At 46.3% G+C, this 17269-nt stretch overlaps 2 protein-coding genes and 1 long non-coding RNA gene across 5 annotated transcripts in view; all 3 read right to left on the bottom strand.

Moving 5' to 3' along the window:
- LOC139339980 (voltage-dependent calcium channel gamma-2 subunit-like) overlaps positions 1-17269 on the bottom strand; it is a 366973-nt gene that overhangs the window by 179419 nt on the left and 170285 nt on the right. The window lies entirely within an intron of this gene.
- On the bottom strand, positions 5698-6390 carry LOC139347095 (uncharacterized). Its single transcript, XR_011603303.1, has 2 exons — positions 6152-6390; positions 5698-6098 (listed from the first exon to the last, which is right to left on the bottom strand). It is a non-coding gene; the product is annotated as an uncharacterized lncRNA (long non-coding RNA).
- mgat3b (beta-1,4-mannosyl-glycoprotein 4-beta-N-acetylglucosaminyltransferase b) overlaps positions 15111-17269 on the bottom strand; it is a 54453-nt gene continuing 52294 nt past the window's right edge. For both annotated transcript variants that reach the window (XM_070991510.1, XM_070991503.1), the window contains exons 4-5: positions 16468-16750; positions 15111-16324 (exon numbers count right to left, since the gene is read on the bottom strand). In XM_070991510.1, the coding sequence (XP_070847611.1) occupies positions 15827-16324; positions 16468-16750 (781 nt within the window). In that variant the 3' untranslated portion in view covers positions 15111-15826. The remainder of the gene's footprint in view (positions 16325-16467; positions 16751-17269) is intronic.

Raw genomic sequence — 17269 nt, 5'->3', positions numbered from 1 at the left:
TGAATTTTGCAGAACAGCACATTCAATTTTCTGTCCCGGTTCCCCATACATTGCTTGGTTACCATAAATTTGGAGAGAAGCTTTTTAATTAAATGGTCATTAGCTGCTGAGATAGCAATGTAAGTCATCAGCAATTAGGAAACACAAAGAGGATGTTTCAAGGTGATGGGATTCATTTTATGGATTGCTGCTGACTGGAAACCGATGTACCAGACGCGAACTGCTGAATAAACATGCAAGAGGTCAAAAGTCATCCGAAGCTTATAAGGACATCAGTGGAAATCATGTTTATGAACATTGTTCATTGTTTTCTTTTTGACTGACAAATTTAGCTTTTTAATCTTTTGTAAAAAACATCGGGGCGCCTAAATGTGCATGAATAGATATTTACATTTTCACATGGCGGAGAGCAGAACTGGCGTGAAAATGAGCCCTGACTGACTGTCTGTATGTTGACTGTAACAATCTCTGTAAATTACCACTCAAATATCAGTTTTAATAACGCACTTCCGTTACCTTCTGCTATTATGCAAATGACACCTGTGAAGGAGCTTGCCGTCAGTCTTCCCCTGAGAGGAGCGCTAAGTCCCAGCACACAAAGCAGCCCTGCTGAATGCTGCACGGTGGATTACGGCTTTGGACTGATGAGGATGTCTGTCAGCGCTCTGTGAGATAGAGCTCTGATGGAGCTTTTAAAACTACAGAGCCTCGTGAGATTTAAAGAAGGTAATGCAACTTAGATTTATACAGCAGCACACACCTCATGACACGCCACGCAAGCAGGGTCTGTTAAAAGAGAATGTAATAGTGGCGTTGCTGTTCCCTGAAACTTGCTGCAACAGGAGGTAAAAAGCACGATACCTCTGATCATATACCAAAACTTAAATCAGAAGGAGACTGGGTCATATTCAGCACTAACAGTCGTCATAATTATTATACTGTTTACTATTAATGCTGTGTTCTATAATACAGCAGAACTGGATGAAAGCTGAATGTTAAATCAGTCTCGTGCAGACTTAATGACCCATTTAACCTGCTTTATTCATTCAGGGTGTAAAGAGGATGTATTGAGAGAAACAATCAGAAATGTATGTAGAATTTCTAAAGGAGGAGAAACATTTAATTTTCAGGAGCATTAACTGTCTTTTTAAGTTATTCTATGAATTTAGAAGAACAGAAGTTGATATATGCTAACTTGTTAGCAATCACTTGCCACACCCAACAGGAGCAACATTAGCATTTGTTTGTTGTCGTGTTTCTGGCCACCACAATATTTACTCTTCTTTGTTTTTGGTCTCCACTACTGTAACTGGTCATTAGCTGCTAAATGCTGACATCAGGGGCTAACTCTGTGCAGTGAGTTATTAGAACATTAGAAAGAAAGAAGTTGGAAATGAGAGCCGTGAGAATGAATCAAAAGAGTGAAAATATGGACCGGAAAACCAAAACAGTGAGCTGAAATATGCTAAAATGCCTCATCCAGCTAAAAGAGCTGCAGAGTTGCTGAATGGTTCTCTGTGGGTTCATCTGTGAGTGACCCCTTTCATCTAACACATGATAAAATATTTATTGTAGCAGCTTGAAGAAGCAGAAGTTCACTGTTCTTTATATCCCTGTAATATTCCCGTGGCGATCAATAAAGCATCTGGTGCGCTTTGAAGGCTTTACGCTGAACGGTGCATACAAATTCCTTTGCCTCCTTTCTAATGTCACTATATGATTTGACATATTGTAATTCATGATGTTTTCTGTCACTTGTTTTTGTATTAATGTCTATTGACTTTATTGAACTTTGTCCAAACATAACACAAGAATGCTGGAAAGGACAAAAACATGCTTTGCTATCGGAGGACCTTTTCGAGTAATCTAGCTGTGAAGCTGCTCCGTGTGGCTGCAGAGAAAAGGTCACGAGTCAGGTTAGATAACAGCTGGAGGATCAAGCAGCTGCCTCAGATCTTTGTCCGTGTGGCAGTTACTCTGTGGTGATGTCATTAATTCTACATTTGTTCAGTAATATGCACCACAGAAGCACAAAATGAAATTGCTTTGCATTTTCACCCAAATTTGAGGCCCTGAGTAAAAAATCTAATTTAATATTGGCAACATTACACTTGATATTCTGTTTACATGAAGCATGTTTGGGTTTACTCAACTAACCCCAAACTCACTGTCATACAGCCAGTCTGGGACAAAAGAGTCTTCTGGTGGAGAAACACTAGACAGCTCCTGCAACTGGGCAAAGTGGGCTAGGGGATCGTGTGTGTGTGTGTGTGTGTGTGTGTGTGTGTGTGTGTGTGTGTGTGTGTGTGTGTGTGTGTGTGTGTGTGTGTGTGTGTGTGTGTGTATGTGTGTGTGTGAGAGAGCAGGGCACACACACACAGGGTAGCTAATTCAGCCCTGGTCAACAATTTGAAAGTGGGGGGGGTGGTCTACATACTTATTTGAGGGCTCGTTGTGGAACAAACAAAGTGTAAAAGGCCGTGAATCCAACAGGATCAGTTTCATCCTTTAAAGGCCTTAACGTTCCGATGGCCCAGCAGCACACGAGTGTTTATTTTTCTTCCCATCTAGTGACACTGACACTACATTAATGTTTGTACTAGTATTACACTCTTAGAGAGCCAAGATTCATGTGAATCGATTGGTATGAACCATTTCAAGATACAATCACAACAGGAGGAACAATAAACACTGACAGCAGACAAACAACCAGAGGCAACTCACCAGTGAGGTCTCAGTGATCCACAGAGCAAAGGAGTCTGGGAACATCAACAAAGGTCCAGATGATCCACTGTAGTGAAACTATTTAGTCCAAAACATGATAATAATCCACAGAAAGATGCTTCCTCCTTTCACATTAACAGGTGATGTGCTGGTCTTCCGCTTGCTTGTGTTTTTCCTGTTACAACTTCTGGAAATGTAGACAGACGGGCGTTACTCTGTGGAGACGGTTTCAAATGACACCTCACTCGACCAATCAGCCACACAAAGCCGAGCTGCCAGAGCCAATAAAAATCTGAGATGGACGAAGGTTCGCCTTCTACATTCACAGCCAATCACAGCCGATTTTGTAGATGACTGACTTGATGAACTTTGTGCTGTGGTCCCATTGTGTTTCAAATCGTCTGCAGGCATCTATTCGCAATATTTCTGCTTCTACTTCAGTGCGTTCAAACTTCGATTACTAAATGCCAGCAGCACTTCCAGTGATTGTGACTTCTGAGGATAAAGGTTCAGACTGTCACCTTTCACAAGAGGCCGAAACCATGCATGCACTCCAAATGGTTGAAGAACAGCCATCAGTGTATTTTGGGTATGCTTTGGATGGCCGCGTTAGGCTCATCTTTGAGGGTGGAACCTGCAGTGTGGAACCTTTGTCTCCCCCTTCTGGCAGTGAGAGTAATTACACAAACACTGTAGCGAGCTCATGACGACACAGACTTCGCCATACTTTCTGTATCCATTGCTACGGTTGCTCCCCCTTCAGCTCTGCAAACCAGTCATTGGTGGTTGATGTTAAATGCATCTGTACTGGTGCAGGAGCACGTCAGGCTCGATGACAGGCTCAACCAGCAATGTGCGAACTCGTTCAGAAGGCCTTGACTGTAACAGACAATCATTTATCTGTAAGAGTCCTTCAGTCCATTATTTATTGTCCACAAGTCAAACATTTGGCCTGATGGTTGCGTTAGAGGGAAGGCTGAGGCAGAGACCGAAAACATGAGGATTCAGCCTCAGGGAAGCACGGATATCCACAGCAACATTCATGGAAATTTGGCCATTGGTGCTTTTTCCAGGATTTGTCATGGACCACAGCGTGAAACCATGACCTCGTTGTTCGTGGGGGTTATCAGAATTATGGAGCTCTGGGAAACATGAGCATCAACTGAGAGGTCAATAACATCACTATCCTCAGCAAAACCACAGCAGTTTATCTATGACATGGTGTCTGCTGTGTTTTTTCACCATCGACACGCAGCAGTAATAATCACATCTGTTTCTGCCAGTGTGCATATTCATGCCCCTCACTGCCTGCCTCACCATGTATATTTCATGGCTGTATGGTGCATGCAGCTGCCTGCGTTCCCTCCATGTGAGAGTGTCTTCAGATATTTCAAGGCCTTTTCTTTCGTGCCTCATTGTCTCCACAAAAACAACGGCGGTGCATTCCTCGGTCTGTGCGACTGGGCAGGGAGCTGTTACGCCCGCTCCACTGTGGCTGATCTGGCACGTAAGCTCGACATTAACTGGATGCTTGGACATGAAGGCGCTCCCTCCTCCCGGCTGGATGGTGGTGTCATGTCCTCAAATTGCACTTCTTTTGTCCATTTTGTTTGGAGAGATGGAGCGCTGCAGTTCAACTTTGACGTGGATATTTCAGTGAATGTGTCATTTCATTTTTTTATTATGTTTTTAGATTCCACAGTATTTTGGTTAACGGTCACATCCACAGAAACAGTTTACTCAGTTATTCCGCACCATATGGTTGTAGTTAGAATTTTGGTACAGATGCGTCCCTGGACCACATTACAGGTTTAGAGACACCTCGGCTTATTTTTTACAACTTAATATCAGTAACTAGAGGCAAGGCTGCATCACCAACCAGGCAAGGTGGGAAACGAGATCCCCGCACCCCCCGGAGACCACGAAAAGCCCAGGTTCACTGCACGTAAAAGGGAATTTGTAGCACTCCAAGGAATAATTAACATAGACAAGACCTCTAAAGCTAAAAAAAAGTAGAAACAGCACATTGTTCATGCAAGAGCACAACGTTGTACACTTGGTTTAGTTGACAGAGCTCGGCTAGCGGTTTCCCTGTTTCCAGTCTTTGTGCTTGGCTAAGCTAGCCTCGCTGACTGCAGCTTCATATTTACCGGAGACGTGTTTGTAACAAAGCAAATACTCTAAACACATTTCCAAAAAAGTTCAACAATTGCTAATTATACTATACTTTACATCGTGCCTTCTAGAGGCCCCAGTCATGATTTTTGATTACATTTTGCTTATATGGTGCATATTTCTTAAAATGAATATGTACCATATGGTTGTTTAATCAAATTGTCTCAAACTAGCTCACAAACTCAGGGGCCCATTTGTTTATTTGAGCATAGGAGAGCTGGGAACTTGGTAATAACATGGTACATAAACTAATCAGCAACTATGTGGGCGTCAGAAGGAGTCAAACTACACCTTTTAGCCTGAGGGCCATGTAACAGGTTAATCCTGCCACAACTGGATGTCCTGCTTAGACACTACTAATCTGGGCCAAGTTTCCTGAAAGTGGTAACACATGCTCAATCCTGCAATGTTGGATTAAACTTCAGCAATCAGCAAGGCCTGACAGCACAACTGCTCCCTCTGAATTCATAATCTACAGTTGTGTTTTGTGGTTGGAAGAACAGCATTAGTGTTGTAAAACATTTCCCTTTCCAGGAGTTTTGAACATTAAAAGTCTTCTGGTTCAATAATCTAAAGCAAAGTGGAGCGTGCGCACTGATGCGTCCTAATGAGCCGTAATGATGTGTGCTGCAGTGCTGCCCTCTAGTGAGATGAGCACCAGATGATGCAAATCTCTGCAATGTAACAGCACTGCAGGACATCTGCACACACACACACACACACACACACACACACACACACACACACACACACACACACACACACACACACACACCTCAGCAGGAACAGGAACGCTGGTAAAATTTTAAAATTAATTTATTATATGTCTTTGTCATAGAACTCATTACTTTTTGTTCATGGTTAACATACAGCCATTCATATAGAGAACACATGAGTTTTTTATTCATCGTTTTCAATTAACTTAGAAATGTACACTCTTCTTTGTGACCCGCAGAGGAGAAAAATATCCTTTTTTCAAAAGTATCTTTTCTCATTTGTTTTTTTCCCCGAGGGAAAAAGCCCTCTGCCTCCTCTTCCTCCTCCTCCTCTTCATCTCCTGTTCTCCCTCTTTCATTTGGATGAATGGATGTAGAGGCGAGGGAACACCTGAACACACTGGCACAATGATGAACACAGGCGAAGGGCTGATGTGCACTGGGAGCTGAACGCCGAGCCACTAAACAACACACCCAATCTCTCTCACACACACACACACACACACACACACACACACACACACACACACACACACACACACACACACACACACACACACACACACACACACACAGTAAGCTACAGCACATACACACTCGCTCACACAAACACACACTCTCCCGCACATCGATTACAGAGACCATCAAACCATTTCAAAATAATAGCACAAAATAATAAATGACCCCAGAAACAAATTGAAGCCCCAACAATGATATAAAAAATAAAACTATGCGACCATATACAATCATCATCAGTGCATGGGGACGGGGGGACGGGGGGACGGGGGGACGGGGGGACGGGGGGATGGGGTGGGGGGGGATTCGGCTTGTGTTATTGTACAATGTCACAATATGGAACAGGGTACACTCATATGTAGCCACAGTGTAAAAAATGAAAGGAAAAACATGATTTTTTTCCTGACAGCTTCTGCAAACATGTTAGAAATGCTTGAAAAGGAGCGACTGCTTTGCGTCGTCACTTCAGAAGGCGTCTGGAAGCTGTTCAGGTACGACTGTGTGAATGTTAGAGTGTGCAGCTGTGGATAAAGATGGACCCGACCACTTTCTACTAAGCCGCAATCTCATTTAGGTCAACTGACAAAGCACAGACAAAGTGCTGCAACCGCTCGCTTTCACCGGGATATTATCCAATAAAAAAAAAAAAACACCCAAACCGAGTCATCTAACCTACTTTCATTATCTCTCTCAGTGTAAACCCTATTTTATTTTTTTTTTAACACAACAAAGGCGGGTAAAGAGTGGAGGCCAAATCTGGCATGGTAGCAGGAGGGTGGAGAGGATTAGATGGATATGGACCTGGCAACCGGCCCTGGTGGTTAATTGGCTGCAGACAGCACTCTGCCCCGGGGACAGGAGACCGGGTGGCAGCACCACGCCGAGTGCCAGTCATCTGCTGAGGCAGTGCTGTCGAAGTGTGTGTGTGTGTGTGTGTGTGTGTGTGTGTGTGTCTAAGCAATATGGTGTGTTTTGTCAGTTAGTCATTTGTCCTTTTTCAAGGACAAGATGGACGGAAGGCGGAGGAAGTGTTTGTGTGGTATGTGACAGGACAAGCAGGATGCCTCCTAGTGGTCACTGTGTGTGGGCAGGCAGTGTGTGTGTGTGTGTGTGTGTGTGTGTGTGTGTGTGTGGATAAGGCTTCACTAAGCAGCAGCAATTAGCCCGACTGTCACAACTGTCTTAATTACATCAGCTTTTCGTCTGGATCAACACGTTTCTGTGGTTTTGTCCTCCATATTTCTTTCCATCAGACTTCCTGGGTTTTAATTAGCAGGTCTGTCATTTTTGGAGAAATTAAAAGCATGACTTAATGTGAAGCTCCAAGCTTTGCACGTTCAGTCTCGGGCTTCTTGTCTGATGCTGGTTAATGAAGCCGTGCCACAGCAAACATCACTGACTGAATCAGTTATGATGAGACCCGGCGATAAAAAGCAAAATATAACCCTGTTTAACGTACATCACGTTGCCTGACTAGCTAAGCGTTACATCTTTTACAAATAAACAGATACATCCCCCATATATATATTTATGTACTCATAAAGAAACAAACAAAAATAAAAGTACATCCCTCCAATAAGGTGCAATTCATAGTTATACAGGCAGAAGTACTATCTGTATTTCAGCATGCAACAAAATAAAAAGCTTTTTTTGTGTTTTTTTCTGACATCTTTGTCTGTTTGGAGGAACAAAAACAAACAAACAAATAAACAAAAAAACCCACTATATTGTTGATAAAAGAGGGAAGAAAGCAGAGCACAACAAAGCCTCAAAGCAGCAGCGCTTTGCAGTCAGACAGACGCAGGACATGACAGAAACGATGAGGGCACACTGGCATTTTTCTTTCTCCTCTGAGCTCGAACTCTGGCCCAAACCGGTTCTGAGCGGCTGAGCGACGACAAAAATGGTTTTCGGTCACACAATGGCGAGCCTTCATAGCGATCACATAACAGCGAGGCCACGAACAGAGCGGCTACAGTACTGCGACTGTTTGACCAGAGGACCCGGCCGCAATCAGACCACAGGACGAGACAGAGGCTGTGTGTGTGTGTGTGTGTGTGTGTGTGTGTGTGTGTGTGTGTGTGAGTGTGTGAGTGTGTGAGTGTGTGAGTGTGTGAGTGCGCGCGAGCTGCAAGTGCTATCTGCCATGTGGGAAGGTAGGAAAATGAGCTATGATTAAAATCTCCCAAAGAGAAAACAAACACATAAAAATACTCAAACAAAAAGCAGCTGAAGTGGTTTCAGGACGCTTCAGGTCACGAGGAGCAGATGATGTCATCAAAACAACAGAAAACAAGATGGCGGCCTCAGCGTGACGTCCCCATCAAAGGAGGCAAAAGACCCGTGAGGTGAAGTGGACACGCACGCACACGCACACGCACACACACACACACACACACACACACACACACACACACACACACACACACACACGCACACACACACACAAAAAACGCCTTAAAAAGACATTAAACATCAAGCTGCCAAGTGGACAAAGTTACCAAAAAAAGCCCAAAAACAAAGTTAAACAGAAAAACAGAGGGTCACCCGCCCCCCCCCCCCCCGTTCCTCAGGCTTCCACCAAAAACACGGTTAAAACTTTGAGAAGGAAACAAGTCGACTGACTTCACACAAAGCCAAAGTGCAAAATGAAACCAAAGAAGAAGGAGAGACTGTAACGATCGGTCACTCTGATTGTGGGGAATTCAAACCCCTCCAGAGCCTCGCTCTCGCTTTCCCTCCATTTGCCTTTTCCTGACCCCGCCACCCTCTCTTTCTGCCTCTGTCTCCGCTCAGGTCGGCCGCGAAGGGACAGCGAGTCTCTGAGCGCCGCCACGGGTCGGCTCGCGTTACAAAAAGAGAGGAGCAGACACACACTGCGTGGACGAGAGTGTGTGGACACCTGAAAATTACACCCATGTGTGGAGCCGTGGCCGGTAATGTGCTGCTGCAACAGCCTCACCTGCTCCAAGAAGGCTCTCCACGAGGGTTCAGAGCCCAGTGCAGCCAGTTCCTCCCATTCAGCCCAAAGAGCATTCAGGAATCACCCTGCAGTTGTTGGATCAGGGTCCATGAGGGCGGCTCAGGTTCCTCCACACCAACATCAGAAAATCACTTCTTTGTGGGACACAAAGGTGGACGCAGACGAGAATATGACGACATGCTGCTGCTGCATCAAGAAAACATGTTCGATCAGCTTCTTGTGATGAGTGATGGGATCCTCCATGAACACGTTATTTGTGTGAACCTTCGGCCAGTTATCTGTGATGATGTGATGTGAAGCCAGGTGCAGGTGCAGGTGTACGGCTGAACTGCAGCCACACTAAGAGCTGCTGAGTATTAAAGGAAGAGCTTCGTTCTGGGAAACGCGTTTGTTTGCTTTCTTGCTGACAGCGGTCATGTCTGTGCACTCAGCGTGAGGCTAAGCTTGAATCTCATTTGTTCAATTTGTACAGAAATTTAAGTCAAGACAGTTTCCTGGGTGATTATCCAAAAGCTGAACTAGTCCTTTAAACTGGAACTAAACTGTGCCTGAAAATGTTTGTTAAACTCTGATTGTTGTCGTCCACATACTTTTGGCCATGCAGTGCAGCCTTCCACACACACAGAGACGCACAGCAGCACTCACGCCTTCCCTTCAGCTTCTGACGGTCTTGATCTGCAGCCAGGCGCCGGCCTGCCTGTGAACGTGTCACCGTGTCCATCTGTCTCTGCAGCGCCACGCTGACTTTCATCTTTTTGATCTGCGCTGTCACAACATATGGACTCCTGGACCAGTCTCATCCTGCACCCACCCCAAAGCCAACAATCTGTCCTGGAAGACACTCAGACGTGTTATGAGTCCTGACTCACAAACACACACCTCTCCTCTTTTGCTGTGATAAACAGCAGACACACTCATCCTGTTTGCGGAGGAGGACTTCCACTCTTTCATATTGGACGCTGCGTCTGCTTAATCTGATCTGTTTCTTTGCTGAACTGGAGCGCACCTTCAACGCGTGATAGGGAAAATTAGTTTGCATGCGACTTTATGCAGGTTGGCTGCTTCACTGAACAGAACTGGTCCGTGCCCGATTGATTTACTCATTAAAAAGAGGCACAAACAAAAGGAAGGTTTTAGCAGAATTCAACAGTGTGAGGCTTCCTGTTTTTCTCCAGCACTTCTTCTTTACCGCTGTAAAGTGTCGGTTCATCCAAATGTTCTGATCTCTGCTGGTATCGAATTTCGGTTTGATGTGGCCAGGTTCTGAGATATTTGGCTCCATCCCAGTGCAATGGTAACATGCGTAAAGTGAAATGAGTATCTTCTGTGGTCTTTGAAAAATGAAAAAGTCTTTCCAGGAACAGCGTCTCTGTTACTGTGAGTAACCTGCAGAAAACGCAGGCAACAATCTTCATAGAGAATATTTCTTTGGCAGAAAGCAGCTCCAAGGAAAACGCTGTAAGCACCACAAATGAAATCCCATTTATCTGCGTCAGAAATGTCAAAGATGGTTATGACAAAATCTGTGCGACTAAAACCAAACCTGAAGCCTGTAGCACTGAAGGGGAGTGAGCCCTATCATATCATTTATAGCTTTCAGTCTGATACTAACAAATCCAGTCCTGAAGTCCAACTAAGCCACAAAAGTAGGTTAAATACTTGCACTTGTTTTGGGCGATGCTTGTGGTTAGCAACCCCGAGCTTTCCAATCAGTGCTGACGCATCGCTGCAGCTGTCGGAGCTAATGTGCTCGCTCAGCCTGAGGAATGTGAATACTTTCCATTGCTTACACCAAGAGAATAACAACATGTTTACAGCCAAGATGACAACAGCAGCGGCTCTCTGCTGCCCGACGGGAGGCGCGAGCTGGTTCCCACTTTCAAGAACTTCAGTTCTCCGTTTAATACTCTGTTGATGAAGATCTTCCTTCACAGTTATAAACTCTGAATATATGAAATAATGAGTCAGAACTCAGAAAAAAGTCTTTTCTTGACTCATACGCTCTAAAGGTTTCTGCACGTCCCACATCTCAACAGCGAAGCCAAAAAGGGACTCAGTGAATTGACCCTCTCTTCTGCGCACCCACACGTCCTCCTCCTCGATATCCGGCCTGCTCGCCACTAATGTTTCTTGGAAAAGATCAATGGGTGGAAGCCACAGGGCTGGCGGGAGGCCAGAGCCGTGAAGGCACGTTAGACAGGCAGCCACTGCGCAACAACAGCAACAGATGGGGGGGAATGGGTGGGGGGCAACACCGCTCTGGAGACACACATCTGTCCAGGATACACACACGTGCTGAATGCATTAAAACATGTGTGGATGGTTAGTGCGTGGACCAATAGCGGCGGTCTGGAAGGCTGACAGTAATCACTGTAGACCGATGGTCCTCATCTCTGTGACTCTTCACAGTTTTCTCATGTCAGGATATCAAAGGGGCGCTTCACCAATTTTATACACGTCAGTTTACTAGTTTACATCAGCTGGTGTTGTTTTCTGGCTCTGGATTAGCTTTGAAAATAAGCCTGATGATGTCATTATGATGTCATCAGGGTAATCTCAGCTTGGGCTTGGATACTGCAAAGACAACAGAAAGGCAGTGTGATAAACTGGAGGTATGGAGTTTGACAGATGTGAACAAATCGCAGGAGGAGACGTGCAGCAAGAAGATGTTCCTGAGTTGAATTGTGGGAAATGTAGGATCAAGCCTTTCTACGATATGATAGGACGACAGCTCGACCTCTGCGGCAGCATTTTGATCATTGTTCCTTTCACTTCTGTCTTGCGAGTTCCTACACATTCATGGAAGCTCAGAGCCTGCTGTCTGCTGAGCGGCTACAGTCCACCAGTGTCCCCGAGCGAGACAGAGTCCCTCCTTCTCAAACACTTTCAATCCATTATTAGCCCAACGAGGCAGCGGCACGCTGCTTCAATCGGTCAACATCTCAGCCTCGTTTTCACTTGAACTGTCACCGGCTTATAGATTTCCCCTTCCAGGGATGATGAGCTGCTCCTTTCATTTGGACGGTTTTCATTTTCATCTCAGCGATGACTTCTCCCTCATCAAAGTGAAAAATCAAAGCCGTTCGCTCGGGCTTATTACCTCCCTCCTCTCCGTGTGTCATAATCACGCTTCATCCAATAAGGCTGTCACTGGGAACAGGATTATTATGTGTGCCACTGTTCCCAGGTCTGCAGAGCTCTGACGTTCAGTGAAGCAGCGAGAGCTTTTTCACTCAGCTCAGGTCTTCTAAGGAGAATTTAGTCCAAACACTTCTGCGATTTCTCTCCGACCGTCCTCCCCTGCTCTCCCTCACCTCTAATCCTATTGGTCTGTTACCTCGGTTGATGACCTCAGGCTGTTAGGGATCTCAAGAATTCATCAAGAGGATTGTTGTCATGGCGATAACGGGGGCAACAGGCAGGCTGAAGTAACCCCGGCTTTTCTTTCAGCAGGCCAGACGCCCTTATCTGGCATGAGTCACTCTGTCTGTCTCTCACACACACACACACACACACACACACACACACACACACACACACACACACACACACACACACACACACACACACACACACACACACACACACACACACACACACACAATTGACTGTAAAAGTGCATAGCATACAGGCTCATGTGCAACACACACACACACACACACACACACACACACACACACACACACACACACACACACTCACTGTTGACCAGATGTGCAGCCTGATTGCAGCAGGCTGACAGTTGGGAGTTAACTCTGCTTAAACGCTTCTTGGCAGAACTTAAACACACACCCCGACCCTGGATGGGACTGAACAAACACCCCTGTGGTCGCATTTCTGAGATGACGTTCAGCTATGAAGCACAAACATCTTGTTTTTTTGGCGTGTGGCAGCGTGTAACTGAGAGGATGAGCTTACTCATCAGCAAACAGACAGTGAGGATGCTCATGGTCGTGGTCTGAGGCCGTGAAGCCAGAGGGGGTTTGTTTGCTTTTTTCTACCATCAAATTAGAAACTTTGGTCAGTTTCATGTTCACTGCCACAAAACAGCCATCAATGCTATTTTTGCCAGAAAGGCTCAAAAAGTATTGTGTATGAGGAGTGGGTGTGCTGAAGAAATGTTTTAATTCCACAGTTTGGACACAAAAAGCAAAACAAAAAGATCTGCACAACCATCCATTTCAGATAATTGATGATTTAACGTCTGAAACACAAAGGATCCACTCTGTTACAGTGTTAGCCTGCTTCGCTTTACATTTGTTCCATCAATCATTACCAATCTCCACCTTTTCAAAGGGCAGAAAATCTCATTTGGGATGGAAAAGCATCACATGCAGCATTTTTGTCGTCTCCTCTGTCGCCTCACGTCAAGTCCTATTTAAAGCTCGTCCCTCTGTAGCTCCTCTGGAGTTGGACGGGAGTTTGGCTCTAAACACCAGCACCAAACCCCCAACAGCTGCCACCGCAGAGCGCGCCGCCATGGAGGCAGCGGCACAGACCCGACACAGCTGTCAGAGGCCTGTTGGCTAGTCTGCTTTTCCTGCTGTGAGCTCAGCCATGAGGAGCCAGCATGGTGATGGAGCCACTTGGTCACTGAGCGGAGGCTTTCCTCACGCGTTTTCGCTGCAAAGGGACGGAGTGAGAAGTGAGGAGGTTGTAGTTCAACGTCTCCCTCATGGACACTTTGAGCGAGATGAAACAGGTGGAAAAGAAGAGCATTGCAGGCTTTCTGTATTCAGACGTTCTGTGTCTCGATTCTGAGAGAAAATAAAGCTGCAGCATCAAGCTTTTGCCTCCAGGTTTGAACATATCCTCACCCCTCAGCGACTTCTCAAGTTCACTCCCCCAAACTTTTTGCTCCTGCTGAGGAGCTGTTCACATCGAAACAGCGTCGAGCCTGAAACTGAGGTAAGAGGCATCTGTAGAGCTCAGACAGGCGTTGAAGGAGCAGATGGTGGATGCAGTCAATCCACGATTAAGGGAAAAATCAATGAGTTTACTAGTTTTGAGCGGAGCCTCTGGTGCATGCTTCGCTCCCGTCTTTCCTCAGCTGCTGCTATGATGCCCTCGCTCTGGACAGGAACGTACCCCCCCGGCCTCAGCCCATGTGAGACGCACCCACAGAGAAAAGCACGCTCGCCGTGTGTGTGCGTGTGTGTGTGTGTGTGTGTGTGTGTGTGTGTGTGTGTGTGTGTGTGTGTGTGTGTGTGTGTGGGTGAAGGAAAGTTTGAAGAAGAGTTGAAGATTTTAACATTTGGACGAAAGAGCAGATATAATTCAACTGAAGATAGAAAAAAATGTCGGTTAATGAGGATTAAGAGGAAACCCACACCAGACAAAGAAGAAGACAGACACTTAGTGGCATAAAAAGACACAGAAAGAGGACAAGAGACGGACAGAAAAAGCCTGGACGAGTCATTTTCAGAGAGTGGGTGATTGGCAGCAGCGGAGAAAGAGGAATATTTAAGCGAGGGGACCTGCAGTCAGCGCTGACCTCGTCTGATCGCCCGATGTGAACCCACCCACTCATCCCACCACCACCCGTCCTGCCTCCTTCTCACATACTTTAGTTTCCAAGGAAACAAAGTCGCCTCAGCTGCTGGATAGACGGAGACAAAACTGAAGGGTAATCTTTCCCCAACTGGTCTTGATTGTTCTCATCGGACAAACAATGACGGCGAGTGTCGTCCGATGCCATCGACTGAGCACACACGTATTCTGCACGCTCACCCCTGCAGCCCTCGAGCATCAGCAGACGCTCTGGGAGAAGGAGCGTCCAAACAGCCTCCTTCTCTTTCCTTTCCGTCACCGCTCTCTTCCTCCCTCATCATTCTCTGCTCTTTCCTGCCTTCTCTGTTTTCCCATCTTGCTCGCCCTCCCCCCCGCCCCCCCCACCCCCCATGATAATTCTCTCTCATTCTGTTTGTCTCACTGATCTCGCCCCCCCTTCACAGCCCAAAACCTAAAAGACAGGACACACACACTTTTTTTTTCTTGAAACAAGCACACATACAGGTCTAAGGTGCGTGTGATGAATGTGAGTACATGAATGAGCTGAAGCATCCCGGAGTCGTTCCTTTTCATTTGGCAGTGGGCACTCTGTGGGCTTTAAATAGGACTTAGAAGGTTCTACTGAGACCCACAGAATAACATGATATCTGAATGCATGTCTATTTCTGGAAGGAGGTCACCAAATATGACAGGAAGACATCTGAAGGTGGAGAGAGAAGTGGGAACATCAGTCCGTAAACTTTAGTAAACACAGACAGAAAGAAAAATGCATCCTTCCCTTCCAAGTGTCTGCTCTCCACAGGTTTCAGACGGCTGCGAAACGCCCGGCCCTTTGCTCTCAGCAGGCCTGTTGGCTCGGGTGAAGACAGGGAGGACAGGGCGGGGTGACAAAAAGAGAGATAGCTTGGCTCCCACCCCCCGAAAAAAAGGGAGGAATGAGGAATTCTATGATTTTGTTCATCCAGTGGTTGTATCCTCTCTATGAAAAGCCATGGTGGATGTGATTCAGTGTTCCCTTTTTTGACCCCAAAGTAATGATTTCAAATCCCTGCAACATCAGTGCTGCCTGGTGGAGATACATGTAGTCTCACTGCAATGACAGATGTAGTTCATCAGTACCGCTCTGCCCCCCAAACCTCAGTGCTGAGGCCTCCACTCAGGCCTTACGAGTTATTTCACTCCTCTTTTCCTCGCTGAACTCCTATCCCTCGTTCAGTCTGGACACTTTGCTGTAAGGGTTCTCCAGGAGGTAGCGGTACCTGTCATAGTGCTCCAGCATGTACTTGGGGGCGTACATGTGCTCTTTGGGGTCCACGGGGGGATACTCCTGCAGGGAGCCATCGAACCAGCCCCCGGTCCTGATCAGATCACGGATGTAGTTGAGGTCACGCTTGTCCTCATAGTCGCCCCACCGCGGGAAGTCTCCGTTCTGCGCCGACACCAGTTTGAAGTAGATCCCCTCGGGCGTGAAGCACCAAGAGCAGTGCCACCCGGCGAAGTGGAAGGGGCTGCCCACCGACCACTGCACCAGGATGTGGCCTGTGTCGTTCTCGTACTTACGGAAACCCGACATGGTGTAGTATTCACGACGGCGGAGCTTGATACCGTCGCCATCATAGACGTCGCGGAGCATCCCCACCGTGCAGCCGGACACCACTTCTAGAGAGCCAAACTGCTTCCAGAAAAATCCGTACAGTGACTGGATGTGGGGAGAGAAGAGGAGACAGCAGAATGATAAACAGATATGGTTCACTTGGGTGAAGAAAGCCGCTTGGACCAATATCATGCCGGACACACACATCCCACAGTCTGCCATGCACACAAGCTCCATATCGCTGCTACCTTTCGCATGTGGATGGCAAACGGCTCCGTCCAGCCGTCGAACAGCTTGAGGAAAAGGAGGCCCTCATGTGCTGGGATTTCATCTGCGTCGTTGATGACGAAGACGTCGTCCAATCTTTGCCCCATCAACCTGGCCATGCCGTTGTGTGTCAGGAAGGTACGCAAGTAGTCATCAGCGATCCAGCCGTCCTGCCGACCCCCCTCTGGGAAGTGGTCCAGGAACACGTACAGGATCTTGTGACGTATGTAGTCGTACGTACCATTGAGGAGGAGCCGCAGGAAACTGTGGAAATTACAGATGTCATTTAGTGGATTCGATCACCTAAAGAAGGCTAAAGCACAATGAACTTGTGTGTTGTTGTACAGAAAACGACACATCGCAGCTAACTAGTTTCCAGTGTTGTTGTGATCTTTGGATGTATTTTGCCTGCCATTCCAGGTAGCCATTCATTTCCATTCTTTCTACATGGTATATTACAGTTAGTAGACTTAAAACTTGCTGGGGTTTAATCCTTGCCTGAGAGAAACCCATCATCATGTGCATTAAGACATTTCTTTTCACGGTTAGATGCATGCAGAATTTTAAAATCAGTCAATCAGCAATATTTTGATGAACATGTCCCCGTTTTGTTTGTATCTCATGCTTTACTAGCACGTCTGCAAAGGTACTGCAAGAGCATGCGGTCAATGCAATCCATATTTGTGCCGAGTTTCAGTCTGAAGGAAATGGAAATGTACGTTTCTTGACTCTAAGAATCCCTACAAGTTTCAAGAGCCTGGTTATTGATTTCTATCCTGTACA

The sequence above is a fragment of the Chaetodon trifascialis genome, chromosome 2 (genome assembly GCF_039877785.1).
Source record: "Chaetodon trifascialis isolate fChaTrf1 chromosome 2, fChaTrf1.hap1, whole genome shotgun sequence".
Lineage (NCBI taxonomy): Eukaryota > Metazoa > Chordata > Actinopteri > Chaetodontiformes > Chaetodontidae > Chaetodon > Chaetodon trifascialis.
Note: the sequence above shows the minus strand (reverse complement) of the source record. Positions and strands in the feature narration are given on the sequence as shown.